General features: G+C 40.4%; 1 protein-coding gene and 1 long non-coding RNA gene across 2 annotated transcripts in view; both read left to right on the top strand.

Annotated features, from left to right (window-relative positions):
- paip1 (poly(A) binding protein interacting protein 1) overlaps positions 1–22,813 on the top strand; it is a 63,356-nt gene extending 40,543 nt beyond the window's left edge. The window contains 10 exon segments of the mRNA XM_034170753.1: positions 2,554–2,617; positions 2,620–2,665; positions 3,551–3,662; positions 7,884–7,976; positions 7,978–8,007; positions 8,104–8,210; positions 10,431–10,548; positions 10,683–10,737; positions 20,826–20,904; positions 22,385–22,813. Coding sequence (XP_034026644.1) covers positions 2,554–2,617; positions 2,620–2,665; positions 3,551–3,662; positions 7,884–7,976; positions 7,978–8,007; positions 8,104–8,210; positions 10,431–10,548; positions 10,683–10,737; positions 20,826–20,904; positions 22,385–22,472 — 792 coding nt within the window. The 3' untranslated portion in view covers positions 22,473–22,813.
- Positions 11,065–17,499, top strand: LOC117510862. The gene is made up of 3 exons (XR_004560829.1): positions 11,065–11,264; positions 12,989–12,992; positions 17,489–17,499. It is a non-coding gene; the product is annotated as an uncharacterized LOC117510862 (long non-coding RNA).
- Positions 22,814–23,233: the final 420 nt, after the last annotated feature.

Here is a 23,233-nt window from a genome sequence, read left to right on the forward strand (position 1 = left end):
TGTTACAGCTGCTAAGCCTTCTTGCACATTTCTTTCTTTTAGATGGTTTAGGGTAAGGGTATGGATTGGGGTTATGGTTCATTTTCTCTGGAATGCAGAGTTTTGAAAGTTGACACCTTTAGATTTGATCAAACTTTTGTAATTGCACATGGCTACGTACAGTGGGGAAAATACTGTAAGTATTTGATCCCCTGTCAGTTTTGCAGGTTTTCTCACCTACAAAGAATGGAGAGGTCTGTAATTTTATTGTAGGTACACTTCAACTGTGAGAGACAGAATCTAAAAAAAATCCAGTAAATCACATTGTATGATTTTTAAATAATTAATTAGCATTTTATTGCATAAAATAAGTATTTGACCCCCTAGAAAACAGAGCTTAACAATTGGTACAGAAACATTGGTCTGCCATTACAGAGGTCAGACGTTTCCTGTAGTTCTTGACCAAGTTTTCACACACTGCAGCAGGGATTTTGGTCCACTCCTCCATATAGATCTTCTCCAAATCTTTCAGGTTTGGAGTTTCAGCTGCCTCCAAAGATTTTCTGTTGAGTTCAGGTCTGGAGACTGGCCAGGCCACCCCAGGACCTTGAAATGCTTCTTACGGAGCCTCTCCTTAAGCCTGGTTCACACGACAGGATTTTAAAATTAGCTTTAGGTTTCCAAAACCTGAGAGACCACACATGTGAAGATAAAAAAATCATGGATCTGACACGTTTGGTCGTACAGTGTGTGTGGTGTTCAGTCACACGGTAAGAACAACAACACCAAACACGAACAGATTTCACACACGAACATTTACAGTTCAGACAGGAAATCTCGCAAAATCTCTCGATTAAACGTGACTTCAGAGTAAACAAACGGAGGTACTTTGTGGACTATTTAAAACAGGAAAAAAACAATACAAAAGAAAAAGAAAAGCGTTCTTTAAAGGAGTGGAGACAGCGCAACCACCGGACTTTCTGGTAAATCAGAACAACTGTTTTGATTTTATTTTCCGCTCCTTGCATCCATCACCTCGCTTTCTGATTGGCTACACATCACATTCTGCAGGCTGCGTGCTCGTTTGTGGTCGGAGGACACAACACACGCTGCAGTATCGGGCCAAAAAAATCCAACATGTTGAATATCTCCGATTTACAATCGGAGTGCTCCTGACGTCTGTGCAGATCACAGCGCTCTTAACACACCACACGACAGGAATATCTGATATGATATCTTTACCGTCATCACGATTGTTGGGGCGTACTTCAGATTGTCGGAAGGGGAAGATCAGGTCTGATATCGGCCTAATTATCCTGCCGTGTGAACCCGGCTTTAGTTGCCCTGGCTGGTGTTTGGGGTCATTGTCATGCTGGAAGACTCAGCCATGACCCATCTTCAATGCTCTTACTGAGGGAAGGAGGTTGTTTGCTAAAATCTCGCAGTGCATGACCCCATCCATCCTCCCTTCAATACGATGCAGTCATCCCATCCCCTTTGCAGAAGAGCACCCCCGGAGTATGATGTTTCCACCCCCATGCTTCACGGTTGAGATAGTTTTCTTGGGGTTGTTCTCATCCTCTAAACATGGTAAGTGGAGTTGATACCAAAAAGCTTATTTTGTTTCATCCTGACCACATGACCTTCTCCCATGCCTCCTCTGGATCATCCAGATGGTCACTGGTGAACTTCAAACGGGCCTGGACATGAGCTGGCTTGAACAGGGGGACCTTGCTGCCCTGCAGGATTTTAAACCATGACAGCATCATGTGTTACTAATGTAATCTTTGTGACTGTGGTCCCAGCTCTCTTCAGGTCATTGACCAGGTCCTCCTGTGTAGTTCTGAGCTTTCTCAGAATCATCCTTACCCACAATAGTGAGAATCTTGCATGGAATCCCAGACCGAGGGAGATTGACAGTCATCTTGTGTTTCTTCCACTTTCTAATAAATAATCATAACAGTTGTTGTCTTCTATCAAGCTGCTTGCCTGTTGTCCTGTAGTCCATCCCAGCCTTGTGCAGGTCTACAGTTTTGTTCCTGGTGTCCTTAGACGGCTCTTTGGTCTTGGCTATGGTGGACAGGTTGAATTGTGATTGATTGTGTGAACAGGTGTCTTGTTTACAGGTAACAAGTTCAAACAGGTGCAATTAATACAGGTAAAGAGTGCAGAATAAGAGGGCTTCTTAAAGAAAAATTAACAGGTCTGTGAGAGCCAGAATTCTTGCTGGTTGGTAGGCGGTCAAATACTTATTTTATGCAATAAAATGCAAATTAATTATTTCAAAATCATACAATGTGATTTTCTGGAAAAATTTTATTTTATTTTTTTAAGATACTGTCACACAGTGGAAGTGTACCTACGATTAAAATTACAAATTATATTATATTATTTTCCTCACTGTTTTTCCAGAATCTCGCGAGGCTATGTGCATCTACAGAAGCTTTCTTGTGATTCTAACATGTTTCAGGTCTTCTTGTGGAGCTTGTTTAATACTGTTGTTGCATAGAACAGCTTTCATTATATGATGATGAAGCACTACAAATCCACTGATTATTTGTTTTTTTGTTGCAGTCAACTACTATTCCAAACTTTGCCTACACCGGAGCCAGGCTTTGTAACTACCTGTCCCATCATCTCCTATCAGTCCACCAGGTGGAAACTTTCGTCAGCTTCTCCTCCAAAGGTAATCTTGCCCCAGTAGAGTTTTGGTTGTATTGATCTCTTACTTTAAAAATCTGGAACAGTGGGCTGCTTTCAGTTTATTCGTGTCACATTTCAATCTTTCGTGTCACATTTCAATCTTTCAGTCAGTATCTGTGAAATAAAGGCGCCATCTAGAAAGTAATCCAGTGTTTCCTGCAGATTCTATTTAAAATTAAACACTTTGGCTCCTATTGTCTTCTCTGCACAACACGGAGCACAGCAAAATCCAGGTGTCATTGTGAGTGTCCCCCAGATACAGTTATCATTTTCATGCCCAGAGATCATTTTCCCACAGTAATCAATAGTACTGAATATACTTGCATTCATGTGTATTCCTATTGGCATATTTGTCCAAAAATAAAGTGTGGTCAGACGTGAAGTTGCTGCATTCCTGTCATCTCTCACAAGAAAGTGTTTACTATTTAGACAACCTGAAAGCAGGTCTAAACTCTAGTGCAGTGATTTTATCATATTTTAAGAACGCAGCACACGCCTTACATTAACAGTTTTCCCATACAGGTAAACTCTTAGTTTTTATGTGCTGCATTAGATCGTGACTCGGATTTGGACACCTCCCAGATGGATTTGTGTTTTGTGTTTTAGACTGTGTACAGATCCTCACGTTAGGGCCCATTGTACTTGTAACATTGACTATTGAGTGGGAAACAGGAAGTCTGTTGGCTTCTTCAGATAAATTGCTAAAATGTTCATAAAAAGCACAAATCAGAAGGAAAAAGTTCTCAATTTAAAAGGACACATCAAATCTTGTTGCAAATGTTGCACATCTTTATCAGGTTTCCTAGAACAATTTACTGATCAGTCAGTCTTTTATAATGTTTTCTTCATGTCTGTCTCTCTACTGTAGGTGTCGAACAGAGTATGAGCAGAAGGATGTAGCTGTTCTAGGAGATGAGGAAACTCAGAAAAGATTTCACTCCTTCGTGCTCTTTCTTGGAGAGCTTTATCTTCACCTAGAGGTAAGTGTCAAAAATGTGTAATTGATTTTTTTTTTTTCTTAGATTGATTACTTATAACTTGATCATCTTTTGTCTCAATTCACAATAATAGTCTTGCATAGTGTTACATAGTACTAAACACTGCACACCTGTAACATAATGACAAGCGTACTGTATATTGAGCCTTAAGAGAATTCAGATAAAACGATGCAGTTCATTATGATTTGTTTTTAGTCCATTAGAAAAGTCAGTATCAAACAGTTGCTAGTTTCCAGCCTTTTTTTTTTCTTTTTTTTTAAGCAAGTTTATTGTTACGTAATGCATGCTGTGGAAGAGTTTTCTTTGTTTAGAAGTGCCTGTAATTTTCAATGACACTGATTGGAATAATGAGGAATTGATTCATAGGCATTTCGTTTTTTGGACAGTCTGCTCTTTCACCCAAACCACAGTGACCCCTCAGTGAAAATCTGAGACAATTCAGTGTGACAAATAACCTAAAAAGTATAAATCTACCAACATTGTTGCTTCCTGGACAAGCAGTGCTGGGATTGTGAAAACATCCAGCCAGTTCAAAACCACATGCGGTTAGAAGCTGGAGTGGTACTGCATCAGCCTCAGTACATCCTCAAGCACCAGTCATATATTAGGTGCATTCAAGCTCACCTCCATCTGTCTATTTGACTGACGTGATTTGCTGCAGCCTGCAGGAGTGAAGTCTTAAAAATAAGAGCTGTCAATTCGAACAAATTCTGTTTCATGTTACGCCCGTGAATTGATGGCTGATCTTGCACTGTTTGCATTCTTCGTAGCAGATGAAATGTATTATTATATGGCTGCGCTGCTACGCATGTTCTGATTGGCTGATTACCGGTCAGATACTTTCCCATATCGGACCGGTTACCATGACAATCGGTCTGCAATGCGGTTTTAAGTGATAACTGTTCATTTTAATGCAGTCACAGTAAAAACAGCAGCGCTCTCCACTGTGAGAAGACTTGGTGCGTGTGCATGTCCATAATGAATGCAACCTGTTAAAAGCAGTCTGCTAGAGGCTCAGCTTTGTGCACGCTTATACAACCCCAATTCCAATGAAGTGGGACATTGTGTGAAATGTAAATAAAAACAGAATACAATGATTTGCAAATCCTCTTCAACCTATATTCAATTGAATACACACAAAGACGAGATATTTAATGTTCAAACTGATAGACTTTTTTGTTTTTGGGCAAATATTTACTCTTTTTGAATGCAACACGTTTCAAAAAAGCGGGACAGGGGCAACAAAAGACTGGGAAGTTGATGAATGCTCAAAGAACTGTTTGGAACAATCCACAGGTGAACAGGTTAATTGGAAACGAGTGAGTGTCATGATTGGGTATAAAAGGAGCATCCCCAAAAGGCTCAGGCGTTCACAAGCAAAGATGGGGTGAGGATCACCCCTTTGTGAACAACTGTGTGGAAAAAATAGTCCAACAGTTTAAGAACAATGTTTCCATCCATCCATTTTCTTCCGCTTTATCCGGAGTCGGGTCGCGGGGGCAGCAGCTCAAGCAAAGCCGCTCAGACCTCCCGATCCACACACACCTCCCCCAGCTCCTCCGGGGGAACCCCAAGGCGTTCCCAAGCCAGCTGAGAGATGTAGTCCCTCCATCGTGTCCTGGGTCTTCCCCAGGGCCTCCTCCTAATGGAACGTGCCCGGAACACCTCTCCAGCGAGGCGTCTAGGGGGCATCCGGAAAAGATGCCCGAGCCACCTCAGCTGACTCCTTTCGACGTGGAGGAGCAGCGGCTCGACTCCGAGCTCCTCCCGAGTGACTGAGCTCCTCACCCTATCTCTAAGGGAGCGCCCAGCCACCCTGCGGAGTGGCTGGGCATTGAGAAACAATGTTGAATCTTTGAGAAACATTGTTTCTCAACGTTCAATTGCAAGGAATTTAGGGATTCCATCATCTACAGTCCATAATATAATTAGAAGATTCAGAGAATCTGGAGAACTTTCTACACGTAAGCGACAAGGATGAAAACCAACATTGAATGCCCATGACCTTTGATCCCTCAGGCGGCACTGCATCTTACTGCGTGGGCTCAGTAACACTTAGGACACTTCAGAAAACCATTGTCAGTTAACACAGTTTGTCGCTACATCTACAATTGCAAGTTAAAACTCTACCATTCAAAGCAAAAACCATACATCAACAACATCCAGAAACGCTACCGCCTTCTCTGGGCCCGAGCTCAAAATGGACAGACGCAAAGTGGAAAAGTGTGCTGTGGTCTGATGAGTCCACATTTCAAATTGTTTTTGGAAATCATGGACGTCGTGTCCTCCGAACAAAAGATGAAAAAGACCATTCAGATTGTTACCAGTGCTAAGTTCAAAAGCCAGCATCTGTGATGGTTTGTTAGTGCCCAGGCATGGGCAACTTACACATCTATGATGACACATCAATGCTGAAAGGTACATCCAGGATTTGGAGCAACACATGCTGCCATCCAAGCAACGTCTTTTACAGGGACGTCCCTGGTATTTCAGCAAGACAATGAAATGAAGTGCAAAATACGACAATGGAGACCCCCAGACTGCTGAAGAACTGAAGTCGTACATCAAGCAAGAATGGGAAAGAATTCCAAATTTTAACCTTTATTTAACCAGGTCAGTCCCATTGAGATCGAGACCTCTTTTGCAAGGCAGACCAGGACAATTATGAAGTTTCCAATTCACCTAACCTGCATGTCTTTGGATGTGGGAGGAAACCAGAGCACATTGTGGAAAGTCACGCAAACACAGAGAGAACATGCAGACTCCACACAGAAAGGCCGCAGGTTGGAATTGAACCCATGACCTTCTTGCTGTGAGGCAGCAGTGCTAACCACTAAGCCACTGTGCTGCCCTTTAAGCAGTAGCACCATAAAAATTAAGGTGTGAAATTATTACATGAAACAGCAACGTTAAATATAATACTAAACTCTTGGTATTTCAGAACCTCCATGTTGAAAAGCTGAGCCACTTTTCAGAAATGTATTATCAAACCAGTTCTGAGGAAAAAATGATTTGTATTTATAAATTATACATTTGTTAGGAGATAGTCAATCTGAAGTTCTCTGAACTACAGCCATACGACGACAGCAAACCATACGTCATCAGTTTCAGTGAAGGCTTCAGGCAGTCATGAAAAGCTTGATGCAGCTGGTGAAAAGCAATTGCAGCATCTGACTGCAGGCGACTTGCTGTGAGGTTTTCACATCATCCAAAGTGGTGATGCTGTGCAGCCCTGGATAAAGTCGGCTGAAGTTCACACCAACATGCACTGCCATTTGTTCCACAGTGTGCCACATCAAACCAAGTGCTTGTACATGGCACTGCATGAATTCGAATGCACCCATTAGATATTGTGTAGGATCCTGGGGCTTCCTGTCTTACTGCATGGTTGTCTGGGGAGGTGATGGTCTAGGGTTAAGCGTTGGGCTTCAGACCAGAGGATCCGATGTTCAAACCCCAGCCTGACCCGAAAATTACTAAGGTCCCTTGGCCAAGGGCCTTTATCCCCGAGTTGCTCCCGGTGTGTAGTAAGCCCCTTGCATGGCAGCACCCTGACATTGGTGTGTGAGTGTGAATGGGTGAATGTGAGGCATCATTGTGAAGTGCTTTGAGCATCTGATGCAGATGGAAAGCGCTATATAAAAGCAGTCCATTTACCATTTGTCTCACCTGGACATTAACCTGTGACTTAAGGTGACAACTTCTGAGGATCCTTGAGAACCACTGGAATTACTTCAAATGAGTGGTTAAGTAAGGAGACTGAGATGAGGAGTATCACTTGCATTGTGAGGGAGTGTCAGCTATGATATTTGGCTGTGTGTCCCACTTCTCTGTGCATGATGCAGTACACAGGTGCCTCCTTGTTGAAGTCCTCAGCAACTGTAAAATTCCAGGTTGATGCCCACATTTCACCTGGCTGTGGGAGATAGATGGTTACTTTAAAGAAGTGGGGATGGACTGGTTATCTGCCTTGGTGGTTGCTATCCATGACTTGTGCAGTTACGTGATGCTTCCAGACCTGACTTGACCTGTGCTGCTGCTTTTGTGCACTGTGCTGTGTTCCTTTCACTTGTACAGGGGGTCATGATGGCATTTTCTGTTTGAATGCAGTAAACCTTATGATTCACATATCATGCATTTGGTATTTCAGTTGTCAGTTATTATTTGGTGTGTTTCAGAAAAACAGCTTTTTTGTTTGTCCAGGTAAAAAGTGGAAAAGGACCTCCACGTGCAGACATCCTCCTCTGTGCTTTGAAAGACCTGTTGTTGTGTCTGTTTTCCAGTCCTGTGGATGCCAAACCTCATCTGTGCTGTCAAGCTGCTCAAGGTTACACAGTTTAGGCACACTTCCAGATTTGACTTTATTCTGGGAACTTGTTAAGTTGAGGGAGGAGGGTTGTCACAAAATGTTTTCTACTTGTAGCTGACAGGTTCTGTTCTGGATGACGCATGGAGTCAAAGTGGAAAACCACACATGGAAGAGATCATCAGTAAAATAGAAAACATTCTCCTGGATGCAGCCTGCAGCAGGTGTGTGTATATTTACATGGCTCTAATTTGGACAGACAAGCACAAATCTGCTACTTTCTACAGTGCACCGGAAAGTATTCACAGTGCTTCACTTTTTCAATTAAATTTATTTACTTTATATGGCGCCAGATCACAACAAAGCTGCCTCAAGGCGCTTCACACAAGTAAGGTCTAACCTTACCAACCCCCAGAGCAACCACACAGAGTGGTAAGGAAAAACTCCCTCTGATGATATTGAGGAAGAAACCTCAAGCACACCAGACTCAAAGGGGTGACCCACTGCCTAAGCCAATCTACCAAAAGGTTTACAATACAGAACACAACACAACTGATGAGAATCCATGCAGGCATCCAGTCCACCGTCGGGGGTGGGGCTCATCGAGCCACTCATTGGATCGGTTCCTGCAGGAGAGTCTGGTCTGCATTTGTTCCAGAAATCACCTACCCCTGCACGTGGATCCAGCCGCATCTTGAACAGAGAGAGAAAGAAATGTTTCCACATTTTATTATGTTACAGCCTAAATCCAAAAGGGAGTAATTCCCCCCCTCAAAATTCTACTCATAACACTCCATAATGACATGAAAAATGTTTTGTTTTGTTTTGGTGGGGGGTGGGGGGCAATTGGAAATTTTTGCAAATTTATTTAAAAATAAGAAGCTAAGAAATCACTTACACAAATACACAACACAACCTTTGCTCAATACCTTGTTGATGCACTCCACTTTTTCCACATTTTGTTATGTTGCAGCTTATTTCAAAATGGATGAAATTCATAATACAATGCTATTAGGGTAATGATAGCACGTAAACTCGCTAGCATCACATAGCGGCATGCTAACAGCTGTCACATAATCCAGTGCTAATGGGCAGTGGGATTCATAATGTGCTTAAACATGCTTAGATTTCAAATTTTGCTCAGAAAATATTTCTGTACATCTTCGGGTAATTTTACATTACCTGGAAAAAATGTATGTGGAGGCAAAAATGATTTTAAGTCAAAGTGTCTGAGGCTGTTTGTGGAAAAAGCCAAAGAATTGGCAGATTAACATAACAGGCTTTTAATATGAGGCCTCGAGACACGCGCAATAGTGAAAAGTCTGAACAGCAGGATTTTGAATATATGTGTGCGATCACAGCATTTCTGAGGAGATCTTTTGTACATTCAGAGAAAGGCGGGGGCACACCAAACAGTCACATACACATTTTCCAGTAAAATTAAACTTTGAGTTTCCCATGAAAACTCTAGCTGAATAGTGAATATCACAATTATTTTTTTTCTTTCTGTACAGGAGATAAGAGGGAAGATCAGGCAGAAATAATGTGGTTATTAATGCAGCTGCTTAGCTCATTAGGTTACATGGGGGCCTTCAGTGCAGATTTAAATGCCAACATTTTAGGCAGGCTATGTGTAAGACATTGAATTAATAATTTTGACACTACATGTAGCAATGTAGTTTTGAGGTTTTTTTTTTTTTTTGTTTGTTTGTTTGTTTTTTTTTGATAGACTAACGTACAGCTTTGGTGCTTAGAAAAGTATGCTGTAAATTTTTAATAACAACAAATGTGTGATTTTTTCTGTATTCAAGTCGTACCAGAATATAAGTCACAGGACCTCCCAAAGGAGTTTAAAAAAATGTAAGTTGTGTTCTACAAAATGTGGTGGTATATACATTTTTCAGAATGACTACTGAAGAAAATAATAAATTGCATTTGTAATTGCATAAAATGAACATGGTGTTTGTTTTGTGACACAGCATTTTTCCACACACACACAAACCTCACAATATAAGTGCATATTCACACCATCTTGCACATATTATAAAAGAAAAAAGCCTCTGGCTTTGCCTTTGCTATGATGCTTGTGTTTAAATTTGCTGTGGTAAATTTACCTTGCTAAGACCTTGCTCAAGTTCGAGGTTGGGCAGAAGAATTCAAAAACACGTTAAAATAATTAGTATCAGATCAAAATTTGTCTTGTCTACAAATAATAGTTTCTTTACTAACTGACTTTTTTTTTTTAAATAACCTGTCAAGAGCTGTTAATGATCAGAGTCAAACATGAGCAAAAACAACTTAATTAGCAGTGGTTATTATACAGTACGTATAATCTATAAGTAATCTATAAATCTTCAACATGGGCTTGAGAAAACCATTTAACACTCACAGATGTCAAATGTAACAGTAGTTGGAATTATTTTTTTGTTTGTTTTTCTCACCAGGGACGTCAGACAGATGCTTTTGAAACTAGTGGAGCTGCGATCCAGTGACTGGGGAAGAGTCCGTTCTGCTGCCGCCACTAGCAATGCCACACCAGACAACGATCCCAACTATTTCATGGTGAATGTCATCAAATGTGTCAGAGGAGTAATCCTCATTTTTATTCCATTTTAAATTTTTCTGTTTAATTATGACAGTACATTTCTGCTAGAAATGGGCTTGCTTTATTTATGTATTTATTTATTTAAATGTAGAATGAGCCTACTTTCTACACAGAAGATGGAATTCCTTTTACAGCAGCAGACCCTGGTAAGGATATTTAGTTTGCAGCACCTTAAAAATGTGGAATCAGTCTTGCACTTTGTGGTTCCCTGAATAGAATATTGATATGTATTTTATAATATACAGTTTGGGCAAGAAGTAGTTGTGCTTTGGAAATGATCAGTTTATTTTTGACTGCCACTAAAATATTTGAGATTAAAGAATCGAAAACTTTTAATTTGGGGTTCCAGCTTTAATTTGAGGGTATTTAAATGCAAATCCTGTGGACCACTGTCGTGGAGAAAGAGCTGAGCCACAAGGCGAGATTCTCAATTTGCCATTTCATTTATGCGGCTATCCGCATCTATGCATGGATGCTTATTCGCCGACTTTGGATGGATTTCCGTCTTTTTGCAAAATCTCACCGTCTAAAAGAACTAGCAAAACATTAATTTTTATTTCCTCAAATCCGTGAAATGGTATTTTAGTGGAAAAACTCCAAATCGTTGAGAAATTTATCATAAAATAATGGTGTGTTTACCGGAGATGGAGGCGGCCATCTCGGAATCCACAACGTGAAGACGACATACATTTTCGACTCTACCACCGCAGATTCTCTTTACGCTTACATTAGTGGTGCGAGACAAGGCATAGTGCGGTATGTCTTGATGAAGTTAACTAGTTCTTTGAATGTTGAGATTTTAATTGCCTAGTCTTAGAGCCCAGTCAAAAACAAACTAAATCAATAAAGTTTTTTGCATGAGTTAGCTATATTTGTGAACTATTGTGTTGTTATATTCAGTATATACTCCTACAGGATAGTACAACATGCCATACTGCCTGAGATCACAAGAGAAATTTAACAGCTGTTTCAAGTCCAACTTTAATCCAAATAATGCACCAAAATGCACCACAGGGCACTTAAATTCTTAAAATTTCTGCTTCGCCATGAATAGTTGCTGTCTTTTAATTTACCAAGACTTTGGATTTCTGTCTTTTTTTTTTTTTTCCCCTCATCCTAAGCATCCATGTCTATGGTCATAAACTTTGGGCAATGACTGAATAGTCAGGTGGCTTAGCGACATTTTCCAATATAATTGTTACGCAGTGGATAAAAGCACCAAATTTGGCATGAGGCTTCAATAGGATGTACGAATATTATATCGTATTAATTAAATCTGAAATAGGAGCCGTCTTTTTACCCAGTAGTCATGTTAATCAAAAAAATTCAAAATGGCTGACGACCGAGTGAAAATATATATCCTCTAATGCCCCGCGTTCACACCGGACGCCATGCGACACCACAAATTCGCATCCCTCATCTGGTGATGGACACGCCACCATCGCCCAGTGTATCGCTCTGCTTGAGCCACATTCACACCGGATCAAATCAAATCAATTTTATTTATATAGCGCCAAATCACAACAAACAGTTGCCCCAAGGCGCTTTATATTGTAAGGCAAAGCCATACAATAATTACGGAAAACCCCAACGGTCAAAACGACCCCCTGTGAGCAAGCACTTGGCAACAGTGGGAAGGAAAAACTCCCTTTTAACAGGAAGAAACCTCCAGCAGAACCAGGCCCAGGGAGGGGCAGTCCTCTGCTGGGACTGGTTGGGGCTGAGGGAGAGAACTGGGAAAAAGACATGCTGTGGAGGGGAGCAGAGATCAATCACTAATGATTAAATGCAGGGTGTCTGTCTCCCTGATCCGACTTGGGAGCTGGTTCCACAGGAGAGGAGCCTGAAAGCTGAAGGCTCTGCCTCCCATTCTACTCTTACAAACCCTAGGAACTACAAGTAAGCCTGCAGTCTGAGAGCGAAGCGCTCTATTGGGGTGATATGGTACTATGAGGTCCCTAAGATAAGAAGGGACCTGACTATTCAAAACCTTATAAGTAAGAAGAAGAATTTTAAATTCTATTCTAGAATTAACAGGAAGCCAATGAAGAGAGGCCAATATGGGTGAGATATGCTCTCTCCTTCTAGTCCCCGTCAGTACTCTAGCTGCAGCATTTTGAATTAACTGAAGGCTTTCAGGGAACTTTTAGGACAACCTGATAATAATGAATTACAATAGTCCAGCCTAGAGGAAATAAATGCATGAATTAGTTTTTCAGCATCACTAATTTTAGAGATATTGCGTAAATGCAAAAAAGCAGTCTTACATATTTGTTTAATATGCGCTTTGAATGACATATCCTGATCAAAAATGACTCCAAGATTTCTCACAGTATTACTAGAGGTCAGGGTAATGCCATCCAGAGTAAGGATCTGGTTAGACACCATGTTTCTAAGATTTGTGGGGCCAAGTACAATAACTTCAGTTTTATCTGAGTTTAAAAGCAGGAAATTAGAGGTCATCCATGTCCTTATGTCTGTAAGACAATCCTGCAGTTTAGCTAATTGGTGTGTGTCCTCTGGCTTCATGGATAGATAAAGCTGGGTATCATCTGCGTAACAATGAAAATTTAAGCAATGCCGTCTAATAATACTGCCTAAGGGAAGCATGTATAAAGTGAATAAAATTGGTCCTAGCACAGAACCTTGTGGAACTCCATGAGTAACCTTAGTCTGTGAAGAAGATTCCCCATTACATGAATAAATTGTAATCTATTAGATAAATATGATTCAAACCACCGCAGCGCAGTGCCTTTAATACCTATGGCATGCTCTAATTTCTGTAATAAAATTTTATGGTCAACAGTATCAAAAGCAGCACTGAGGTCTAACAGAACAAGCACAGAGATGAGTCCACTGTCTGAGGCCATAAGAAGATCATTTGTAACCTTCACTAATGCTGTTTCTGTACTATGATGAATTCTAAAACCTGACTGAAACTCTTCAATAGACCATTCCTCTGCAGATGATCAGTTAGCTGTTTAACAACTACCCTTTCAAGAATTTCTGAGAGAAAAGGAAGGTTGGAGATTGGCCTATAATTAGCTAAGATAGCTGGGTCAAGTGATGGCTTTTTAAGTAATGGTTTAATTACTGCCACCTTAAAAGCCTGTGGTACATAGCCAACTAATAAAGATAGATTGATCATATTTAAGATCGAAGCATTAAATAATGGTAGGGCTTCCTTGAGCAGCCTGGTAGGAATGGGGTCTAATAGACATGTTGATGGTTTGGATGAAGTAACTAATGAAAATAACTCAGACAGAACAATCTGAGAGAGTCTAACTAAATACCGGCATCACTGAAAGCAGCCAAAGATAACGATACGTCTTTGGGATGGTTATGAGTAATTTTTTCTCTAATAGTTCAAATTTTATTAGCAAAGAAAGTCATGAAGTCATTACTAGTTAAAGTTAAAGGAATACTCGGCTCAATAGAGCTCTGACTCTTTGTCAGCCTGGCTACAGTGCTGAAAAGAAACCTGGGGTTGTTCTTATTTTCTTCAATTAGTGATGAGTAGTAAGTTGTCCTAGCTTTACGGAGGGCTTTTTTATAGAGCAACAGACTCTTTTTCCAGGCTAAGTGAAGATCTTCTAAATTAGTGAGACGCCATTTCCTCTCCAACTTACGGGTTATCTGCTTTAAGCTACGAGTTTGTGAGTTATACCACGGAGTCAGGCACTTCTGATTTAAAGCTCTCTTTTTTAGAGGAGCTACAGCATCCAAAGTTGTCTTCAATGAGGATGTAAAACTATTGACGAGATACTCTATCTCACTTACAGAGTTTAGGTAGCTACTCTGCACTGTGTTGGTATATGGCATTAGGGAACATAAAGAAGGAAACATATCCTTAAACCTAGTTACAGCGCTTTCTGAAAGACTTCTAGTGTAATGAAACTTATTCCCCACTGCTGGGTAGTCCATCAGAGTAAATGTAAATGTTATTAAGAAATGATCAGACAGAAGGGAGTTTTCAGGGAATACTGTTAAGTCTTCAATTTCCATACCATAAGTCAGAACAAGATCTAAGATATGATTAAAGTGGTGGGTGGACTCATTTACATTTGAGCAAAGCCAATTGAGTCTAATAATAGATTAAATGCAGTGTTGAGGCTGTCATTCTCAGCATCTGTGTGGATGTTAAAATCGCCCACTATAATTATCTTATCTGAGCTAAGCACTAAGTCAGACAAAAGTTCTGAAAATTCACAGAGAAACTCACAGTAACGACCAGGAGGACGATAGATAACAACAAATAAAATTGGTTTTTGGGACTTCCAATGTGGATGGACAAGACTAAGAGTCAAGCTTTCAAATGAATTAAAGCTCTGTCTGGGTTTTGATTAATTAATAAGCTGGAATGGAAGATTGCTGCTAATCCTCCGCCTCGGCTCGTGCTACGAGCGTTCTGGCAGTTAGTGTGACTCGGGGGTGTTGACTCATTTAAACTAACATAATCATCCTGCTGTAACCAGGTTTCTGTAAGGCAGAATAAATCAATATGTTGATCAATTATTATATCATTTACTAACAGGGACTTAGAAGAGAGAGACCTAATGTTTAATAGACCACATTTAACTGTTTTAGTCTGTGGTGCAGTTGAAGGTGCTATATTATTTTTTCTTTTTGAATTTTTATGCTTAAATAGATTTTTGCTGGTTATTGGTAGTCTGGGAGCAGGCACCGTCTCTACGGGGATGGGGTAATGAGGGGATGGCAGGGGGAGAGAAGCTGCAGAGAGGTGTGTAAGACTACAACTCTGCTTCCTGGTCCCAACCCTGGATAGTCACGGTTTGGAGGATTTAAGAAAATTGGCCAGATTTCTAGAAATGAGAGCTGCTCCATCCAAAGTGGGATGGATGCCGTCTCTCCTAACAAGACCAGGTTTTCCCCAGAAGCTTTGCCAATTATCTATGAAGCCCACCTCATTTTTTGGACACCACTCAGACAGCCAGCAATTCAAGGAGAACATGCGGCTAAACATGTCATGCAATGCGACGCCACAATTCATCATTTGCTGCAGGAGTTGCGTCTGGATGGCAGCTGCTTTCAGTGGTACTTCTGCTTCGTTTGAGGACCTGCTGTCCCGTTCGCGCGCACATGTGAACAAAGAAAAAAACTGGCTGCTGCTGCAGTTCCTCCCTCTCCTCTTCAACTCTGTCATAATTGTGTTATAAACCAGTCACCATTTGTTTTATTATACATCTGTGTAGTTAATAAAATTATCTTCACGGACGATTCTTTTGCGCGAGCACATGTGAACAAAAAAAATGGCTGCTGCTGCAGTTCATTGCTCTCCTCTCCAACTCTGTCATAATTGTGTTAAATAAAGGACAAAAGGGACATAAGTCCTGCTCACAGGCTGATTCCCAGAGACAATATAAACTCCACACAGCTCCATGTCACTACATATCCAGTCCCTGATTGGTCATTGAGGTCACTGAGTCTGATTTTGAGCATTGCAATACTGTCAGGTATGATGCTTTATTTATAAACTTGACCTTTGACCTAAGGCAGGGATGCCCAACCTTTTTTTGAACTGAGGTCTACTTTTAAAGTTGACAGTGTATTGAGATCTACTAGGCCATATCAAACACCATAGCGTAGCCACAATATATTGTGCATCAATATAATAACACAATTTTCTGGCAGGTTTTAACAATAATAATGCATCACTGAAGTAAATGTGCATGGTGGGAAAAGAATAAGCACAAGTAGGCCTACAACTGGCCTCAAGTTGGAAAACTTGTTTCCTACCTTAGTGGGACTTCTGACACCAATAGGAGGAAACTGACCTTCCTACGACTTATATGAGTGGAGATATATGAAAATTCAGTAAGGTATATCTTCTATTATACATTCCAAATCTAAAGTGGAACTCTACTAGTGTAACTAAGGTACTCCTAAATATGAAAAAAGAGAGAAAAAAGACAAAGAAAGAAGAAGGGACAGAGCCACCTAGGTGCCTGGTCTTGAGAACCACGGATAGAAGGTTTAAAAGCTTTTTTTCCCATGGGAACTCTCTCTACTCACTCAAGCAGCTCAAGAATATGGACAGCACATACATGAGTGACACTTACACAAATGGCAGTAAACAACATATACAAGAAATATCATAACTGCATATTATTATAAGAGTTACTACCTGAACCCTAAATGTTCCAACAGAAAAAGATTGAAATAAACATCTACCTAGTCTGTAGACATGTTGTAAAACAAATGAATTCTTCTTCCATTCTTCTCTACAAGAGTCAAGACAGAAGTCATACTACCAGAGCAAGAATTTTAGCTGAGGAAGCTTCTGCGATTTGAAGCGAAACGTCCTCGTGTCAAGCAACCCAGTCCAGTCGAAGATTCAAGCTTCTCTACTGTTGTAAAACAAAGTTATGGCTAATAGGCTAAGGTATAAGTCTGGTTATGTTATTATAGAAACAAAAACTATGATATAATACGTATTAGGTTCCTATCTAAAGTTCACCCTGCTAGCTGAGTTATGCATAGTTACTATAGAAAGACAAATTCCATGCTCTACATGCTTTCTACTGAAAACCCCAAACTTAGATACTATCTATTGATATGTATTAAAGAACCGTGTAAACTGAAGAACCATTAAAAATCTACATCATGTAAAAGAGTATAAATCCCGAAAGTTTGCTAACTATAGCCAGAAGAGCTACCGTAATTTAGCCTATAACTAGCCTAGCACAACTTGCTAATCAAAAAAACTAAATAAAGCCAATAACTAGAGTATAAAGCACAATAGTGTTGCTATACCCTACAGTAACGATCGTAACAACTAATACATCTGATATTTTCAGTCGAGTGTCGGCCATTTTGAATTTTTTGCGATTTACATAAATGCCGGGCTCCTATTCCAGATTTGATTAATAGGGCCAGTGAAGCCTCATGCCAAATTTGGTGCTTTTATCCGCCACGTAACGATTATTTCATTACCCACCTTGCTAGAAAGAGCAAAGTCACGGAAACAAGCGCCAGAAATTCGATTCCTTCATGGGGTATTTGGCCTTACAATTACGAACAGAATGAGAAGGTGGAATATCCAAGAGGGATGTGCTTTAAACTGATTGAGACTGCGTCTGACCAGGGTGAAACTATATAATATACGAGGTCTGTTAGAAAAGTATCCAACCCTTTTATTTTTTGCAAAAACCATATGGCTTTGAATCACGTGTGATTGCATCAGCCATGCTTGAACCTTCGTGCGCATGCGTGAGTTTTTTCACGCCTGTCGGTTGCGTCATTCACCTGTGAGCAGGCTTTGTGTGAGCAGTGGTCCACCCCTCTCGTCGGATTTTTATTGTGAATAAATGTCTGAACGATTTGGAGCTTTGCTGCATCAAATTTTTCTAGAAACTGTGAGAGACCTCCAGGTGGACACCATTCGGAAAAATTCAGATGGATTTCAGGGACGATTTTATGGGGATTACACAGATTAAGGAGTGCTCCAGCCGGTTTAAAGACCACCCACAGCAGCTGAGAGCGCGGCGCGCTCCGAGCGCCGATCGACAGGCTGACACCCCGCTGAAACAACCAGATCATTTCCAACGTGAAGGCTTTGTTGATCCGGGACGTCGTCTGACTTCCACAAAAATGGCAGAAGACGTGGACATCAAGACTTTTTTCGGCACATTCCACTGTTACAGGAGTTTTTTTCATGGAAAGAGAAGCGGAGGGATGCGCCACGGAGCCGCGAATGGTGCAGGACAAAAGCACCTCCGTGTTGGTCTCACAGGACGGCTTTCAGATGGCTTTCGGTGGCTTTTCAGTCGTGTGACTATCCGAGAAATTGTGCATGAGCTGGACATGCCAGAACATGTCCAGGCTTCATCACGGCGTTGCTTTGCGCCATGCGGCTCCACCGAGACGTGCGGAATTCCTCCGCACGTCTCTCTCAATGTGCCGAAAAAGTGCAGATGTCCACGTCTTCCGCAATTCCTGTGGAAGTCAGACGACGTCCCGGATCAACACAGCGTCCAGTGTGGAAATGAACGGCACATTTCACTGTTACAGGAGTTTTTGTCATGGAAAGAGCAGCGGAGGAATTCGGACCACTGCTCACACAAAGCCTGCTCACAGGCAAATGACGCAACCGACAGGCGTGAAAAAACTCACACATGCGCACGAAGGTTCAAGCTTGGCTGATGCAATCACACGTGATTCAAATCCATATGGTTTTTGCAAAAAATAAAAGGGTTGCATACTTTTCTAACAGACCTTGTATGTGTGTGTGTGTGTGTGTGTGTGTCTATATACAACCCCTGGCAATAATTATGGAATCACCGGCCTCGGAGGATGTTCATTCAGTTCAGTTTTGTAGAAAAAAAGCAGATCACAGACATGACACAAAACTAAAGTCATTTCAAATGGCAACTTTCTGGCTTTAAGAAACACTATAAGAAATCAAGGAAAAAAAATTGTGGCAGTCAGTAACGGTTACTTTTTTAGCGCAAGCAGAGGGAAAAAAATGTGGACTCACTCAATTCTGAGGAATAAATTATGGAATCACCCTGTAAATTTTCATCCCCAAAACTAACACCTGCATCAAATCAGATCTGCTCGTTAGTCTGCATCTAAAAAGGAGTGATCACACCTTGGTGAGCTGTTGCACCAAGTGGACTGACATGAATCATGGCTCCAACACGAGAGATGTCAATTGAAACAAAGGAGAGGATTATCAAACTCTTAAGAGGGTAAATCATCACGCAGTGTTGCAAAAGACGTTGGTTGTTCACAGTCAGCTGTGTCTAAACTCTGGACCAAATACAAACAACATGGGAAGGTTGTTAAAGGCAAACATACTGGTAGACCAAGGAAGACATCAAAGCGTCAAGACAGAAAACTTAAAGCAATATGTCTCAAAAATAAAAAATGCACAACAAAACAAATCAGGAACGAATGGGAAGAAACTGGAGTCAACGTCTGTGACCGAACTGTAAGAAACCGCCTAAAGGAAATGGGATTTACATACAGAAAAGCTAAACGATAGCCATCATTAACACCTAAACAGAAAAAAACAAGGTTCCAATGGGCTAAGGAAAAGCAATCGTGGACTGTGGATGACTGGATGAAAGTCATATTCAGTGATGAATGTCAAATCTGCATTGGGCAAGGTGATGATGCTGGAACTTTTGTTTGGTGCCGTTCCAATGAGATTTATAAAGATGACTGCCTGAAAAGAACATGTAAATTTCCACAGTCATTGATGATATGGGGCTGCATGTCAGGTAAAGGCACTGGGGAGATGGCTGTCATTACATCATCAATAAATGCACAAGTTTACATTGATATTTTGGACACTTTTCTTATCCCATCAATTGAAAGGATGTTTGGGGATGATGAAATCATTTTTCAAGATGATAATGCATCTTGCCATGGAGCAACAACTGTGAAAACATTCCTTGCAAAAAGACACATAGGATCAATGTCATGGCCTGCAAATAGTCCGGATGTCAATCCAATTGAAAATCTTTGGTGGAAGTTGAAGAAAATGGTCCATGACAAGGCTCCAACCTGCAAAGCTGATCTGGCAACAGCAATCAGAGAAAGTTGGAGCCAGATTGATGAAGAGTACTGTTTGTCACTCATTAAGTCCATGCCTCAGAGACTGCAAGCTGTTATAAAAGCCAGAGGTGGTGCAACAAAATACTAGTGATGTGTTGGAGCGTTCTTTTGTTTTTTCATGATTCCATAATTTATTCCTCAGAATTGAGTGAGTCCATATTTTTTTTCCCTCTGCTTGGTCTAAAACAGTAACCGTTACTGACTGCCACAATTTTTTTTCCTGATTTCTTATAGTGTTTCTTAAAGCCAGAAAGTTGCCATTTGAAATGACTTTAGTTTTGTGTCATGTCTGTGATCTGCTTTTTTTCTACAAAATTAAACAACTGAATGAACATCCTCCGAGGCCGGTGATTCCATAATTTTTGCCAGGGGTTGTATATATAGATTGCTGTATGTAACCAGGTGGCTATCTAGTACTGGTTTTATCCAGCAGAGGGGGCAATATAGTTTAGACTCAATGTCACATCTGTTTCAAACAGGCTTAAGAAAACCTATTGGCAGATTTTGTGTGTGTGTGTGTGTGTGTCTGTGTGTGTGTCTGTCTGTGTGTCTGTGTGTGTGTGTGTGTGTGTGTGTGTCTTAATGCTTTGAAAAGAAAGTGTTTTTATCTTTGTTGCAACTTTATCAGTGCTTGGGTGTTGTGCCTTTGCAGAATATGCTGAAAAATACCAAGAGATCCTCGACAGGCAGAACTATTTTTATGATTTTTATGGAGAAGGTGGAAATGACGTGTGAGTACACATCATTAATATAAATAATTTAAATGGATCCTCAGTACATTAATTTTGTGCAGTTATTATACCCATGCAAATATTTATTTATTTATTTTTTATTATTTTTGGTGATTTAAGTGCCTCCCTACTCAGACTAGTGACAACTAGCAATTTGAAGCCATATTGGTTCTTATCTCGGGCCACTGTACACTGCATTTACTGTATTTTCTACTCCACACTCATAAAGGTGATATTGTGATCCAGTAGGGATAATTTAGATCTTAAAAACACATTTGAAAACTTATTTATGTATTTTGATTTTTCAGTTGGAAAAAAAGTGCATTTTGCTCGTTTGTTTTAATTTTTTATTCATGCATGTGAATAACAGTGGTGTATCTATACATCACCTGCTCTTACACGTGAGCCTTGAATGTCAAAATCTGAGTGAAAACAACATGACTCAAACACTTTGCATGTTTCAGAGGTCTGCTGTTGTGTTTAATTAACGATCAGTGTTTCAGCACAAAACTCTATTTAATACACAAGCACACAAAATATACTTTTTCTGTATTTCTATGACAATTATTAGAGCAAATAACATATCTATGAAAATTATTTATCAGGTGTTTGACATGTATGCAGCAGATCCACAGAAAAACAATGAACAGAGCTCTTTGCCTCTTTTTGCAGAGAAACTGAGGTCATTATTGATTTCCACAATAATGATATCTAACATCATTTTGTCATTGGTGGTATTAAAAATATATATTCCTGGCATGACACTGATGCAATTTTTCAAGTTTATTTATTTATTTATTTGCTATGTCGGCTCTATAACCTATCTAAATTAAGGCATTGTTTATACAGCCATAATTCTAATATAAAATCCTGAAGAGTAGGGGCTACACATTGTGTATATGTGTACATGAACTTGCCTAAACTCTCCCCCCCCCCCCCCCCCCCCCCCCCCCACACACACACACACACACACACACACACGCTTTCCTCCTTTCTGTATCTGCAGGGAATCTATACATTTTATATCAAATTCATCTATGTGCACAACATTCAGTCATTTTAAAACTTTTTGGAGAGTAAATGCATCCAGCATCCCGCTGCGTTGAGGTGTGTGTGTGATGTACACTGTGATCAGTCATCACTCTCGCGTTGGACACAATATGGCACCTCTCAGTCAAAACCATGGGAGATTGAATGTTGCCACTCTGTTTGGAGGCACTCTACAGGGCCCGTGTCCCTGTAGCATTTTTTTGGGGTGTGGTAGTTTTTCTAGAGATGGACCCATTAGGCTCTGCAATACAGAGACTGTCCAGTTTGTTAATTCACTTTTTTTTCCGGGGGGGGGTCTCCCAATCCACCTGCCTGGCTGTGCGTCTGTGAAGAGGTTTTGTTATTATATAGTTTGTTTTTACATCTAAGCACCCTGAGACACATCTGTTTTCAACATCTTGAGCTAAAAAACTAAAAATTATGTTTACAGGTATGACTTTGAAGATGATATGGGGCCTGAGATTGAAGAAGCTTATGAGAGTTTTTGTCGAGAGTCGGAAAGGAGACGGCAGCAGTGATGTGAGACCAGCACTTTGACTTTCTTTCAACCACAACCTACAGGAATCTTGGTTGTAATAAACTAAAGGAATCTAGCATCAAAAACCAGTAGGTTTGAACTTCTGTTTTACCACACATGAGCGTCTGGCAGAACGCTTTTTATGCTACCACTTCCTGCAGTTTTTGTTGCTCATCAAATGGGACAATTGGCAGGATAGTTGTTCATAAGGCTGAAACTTTTTTGACTTTTTAATTTGAGAAATTTCTAACTTTACCTTATCCAATAAATGCCAGGATGGACATGACGTGCTGTGGATTTTTAGAGCACTTTGTGCATCATAGTTGTTGTGAAGGACACGTGCAAAAAAAGTTATAAAAGTTTTACTGCACTGTGGAGCTTGTTTTTGTTTCCACAGAGTGCATATATAGCTCTTATCTCCCCTGTGTGAATTTTTGTGTGGTCATTTTTGCCTGTGTTAAATATTATATTTGCTTATAGTAAATCTGGCCACAGTTTACTTAAATGGTCAAAAACCTGTAAAACAGAATGCATTTTGAAAGGTGTCACATAGCAGAAAAGTAAATACAGTAAAACTCGCATGTAATAGATTCAAGGTGCACCAGACGCTTTTGTTCGTCATAATCGAAATCCATATGTATAAAATGGACAAAATCCATCATACGTATAAAACGGACAAATCCGCTATATGTACAGAAAGGATTAGTTACAGCCAGGAGGCACCAAACGATTTACAGGGAATCCCCAGCACCAATTAGGCTT

This window comes from Thalassophryne amazonica, chromosome 5 (assembly GCF_902500255.1).
Source record: "Thalassophryne amazonica chromosome 5, fThaAma1.1, whole genome shotgun sequence".
NCBI classification, from domain to species: domain Eukaryota; kingdom Metazoa; phylum Chordata; class Actinopteri; order Batrachoidiformes; family Batrachoididae; genus Thalassophryne; species Thalassophryne amazonica.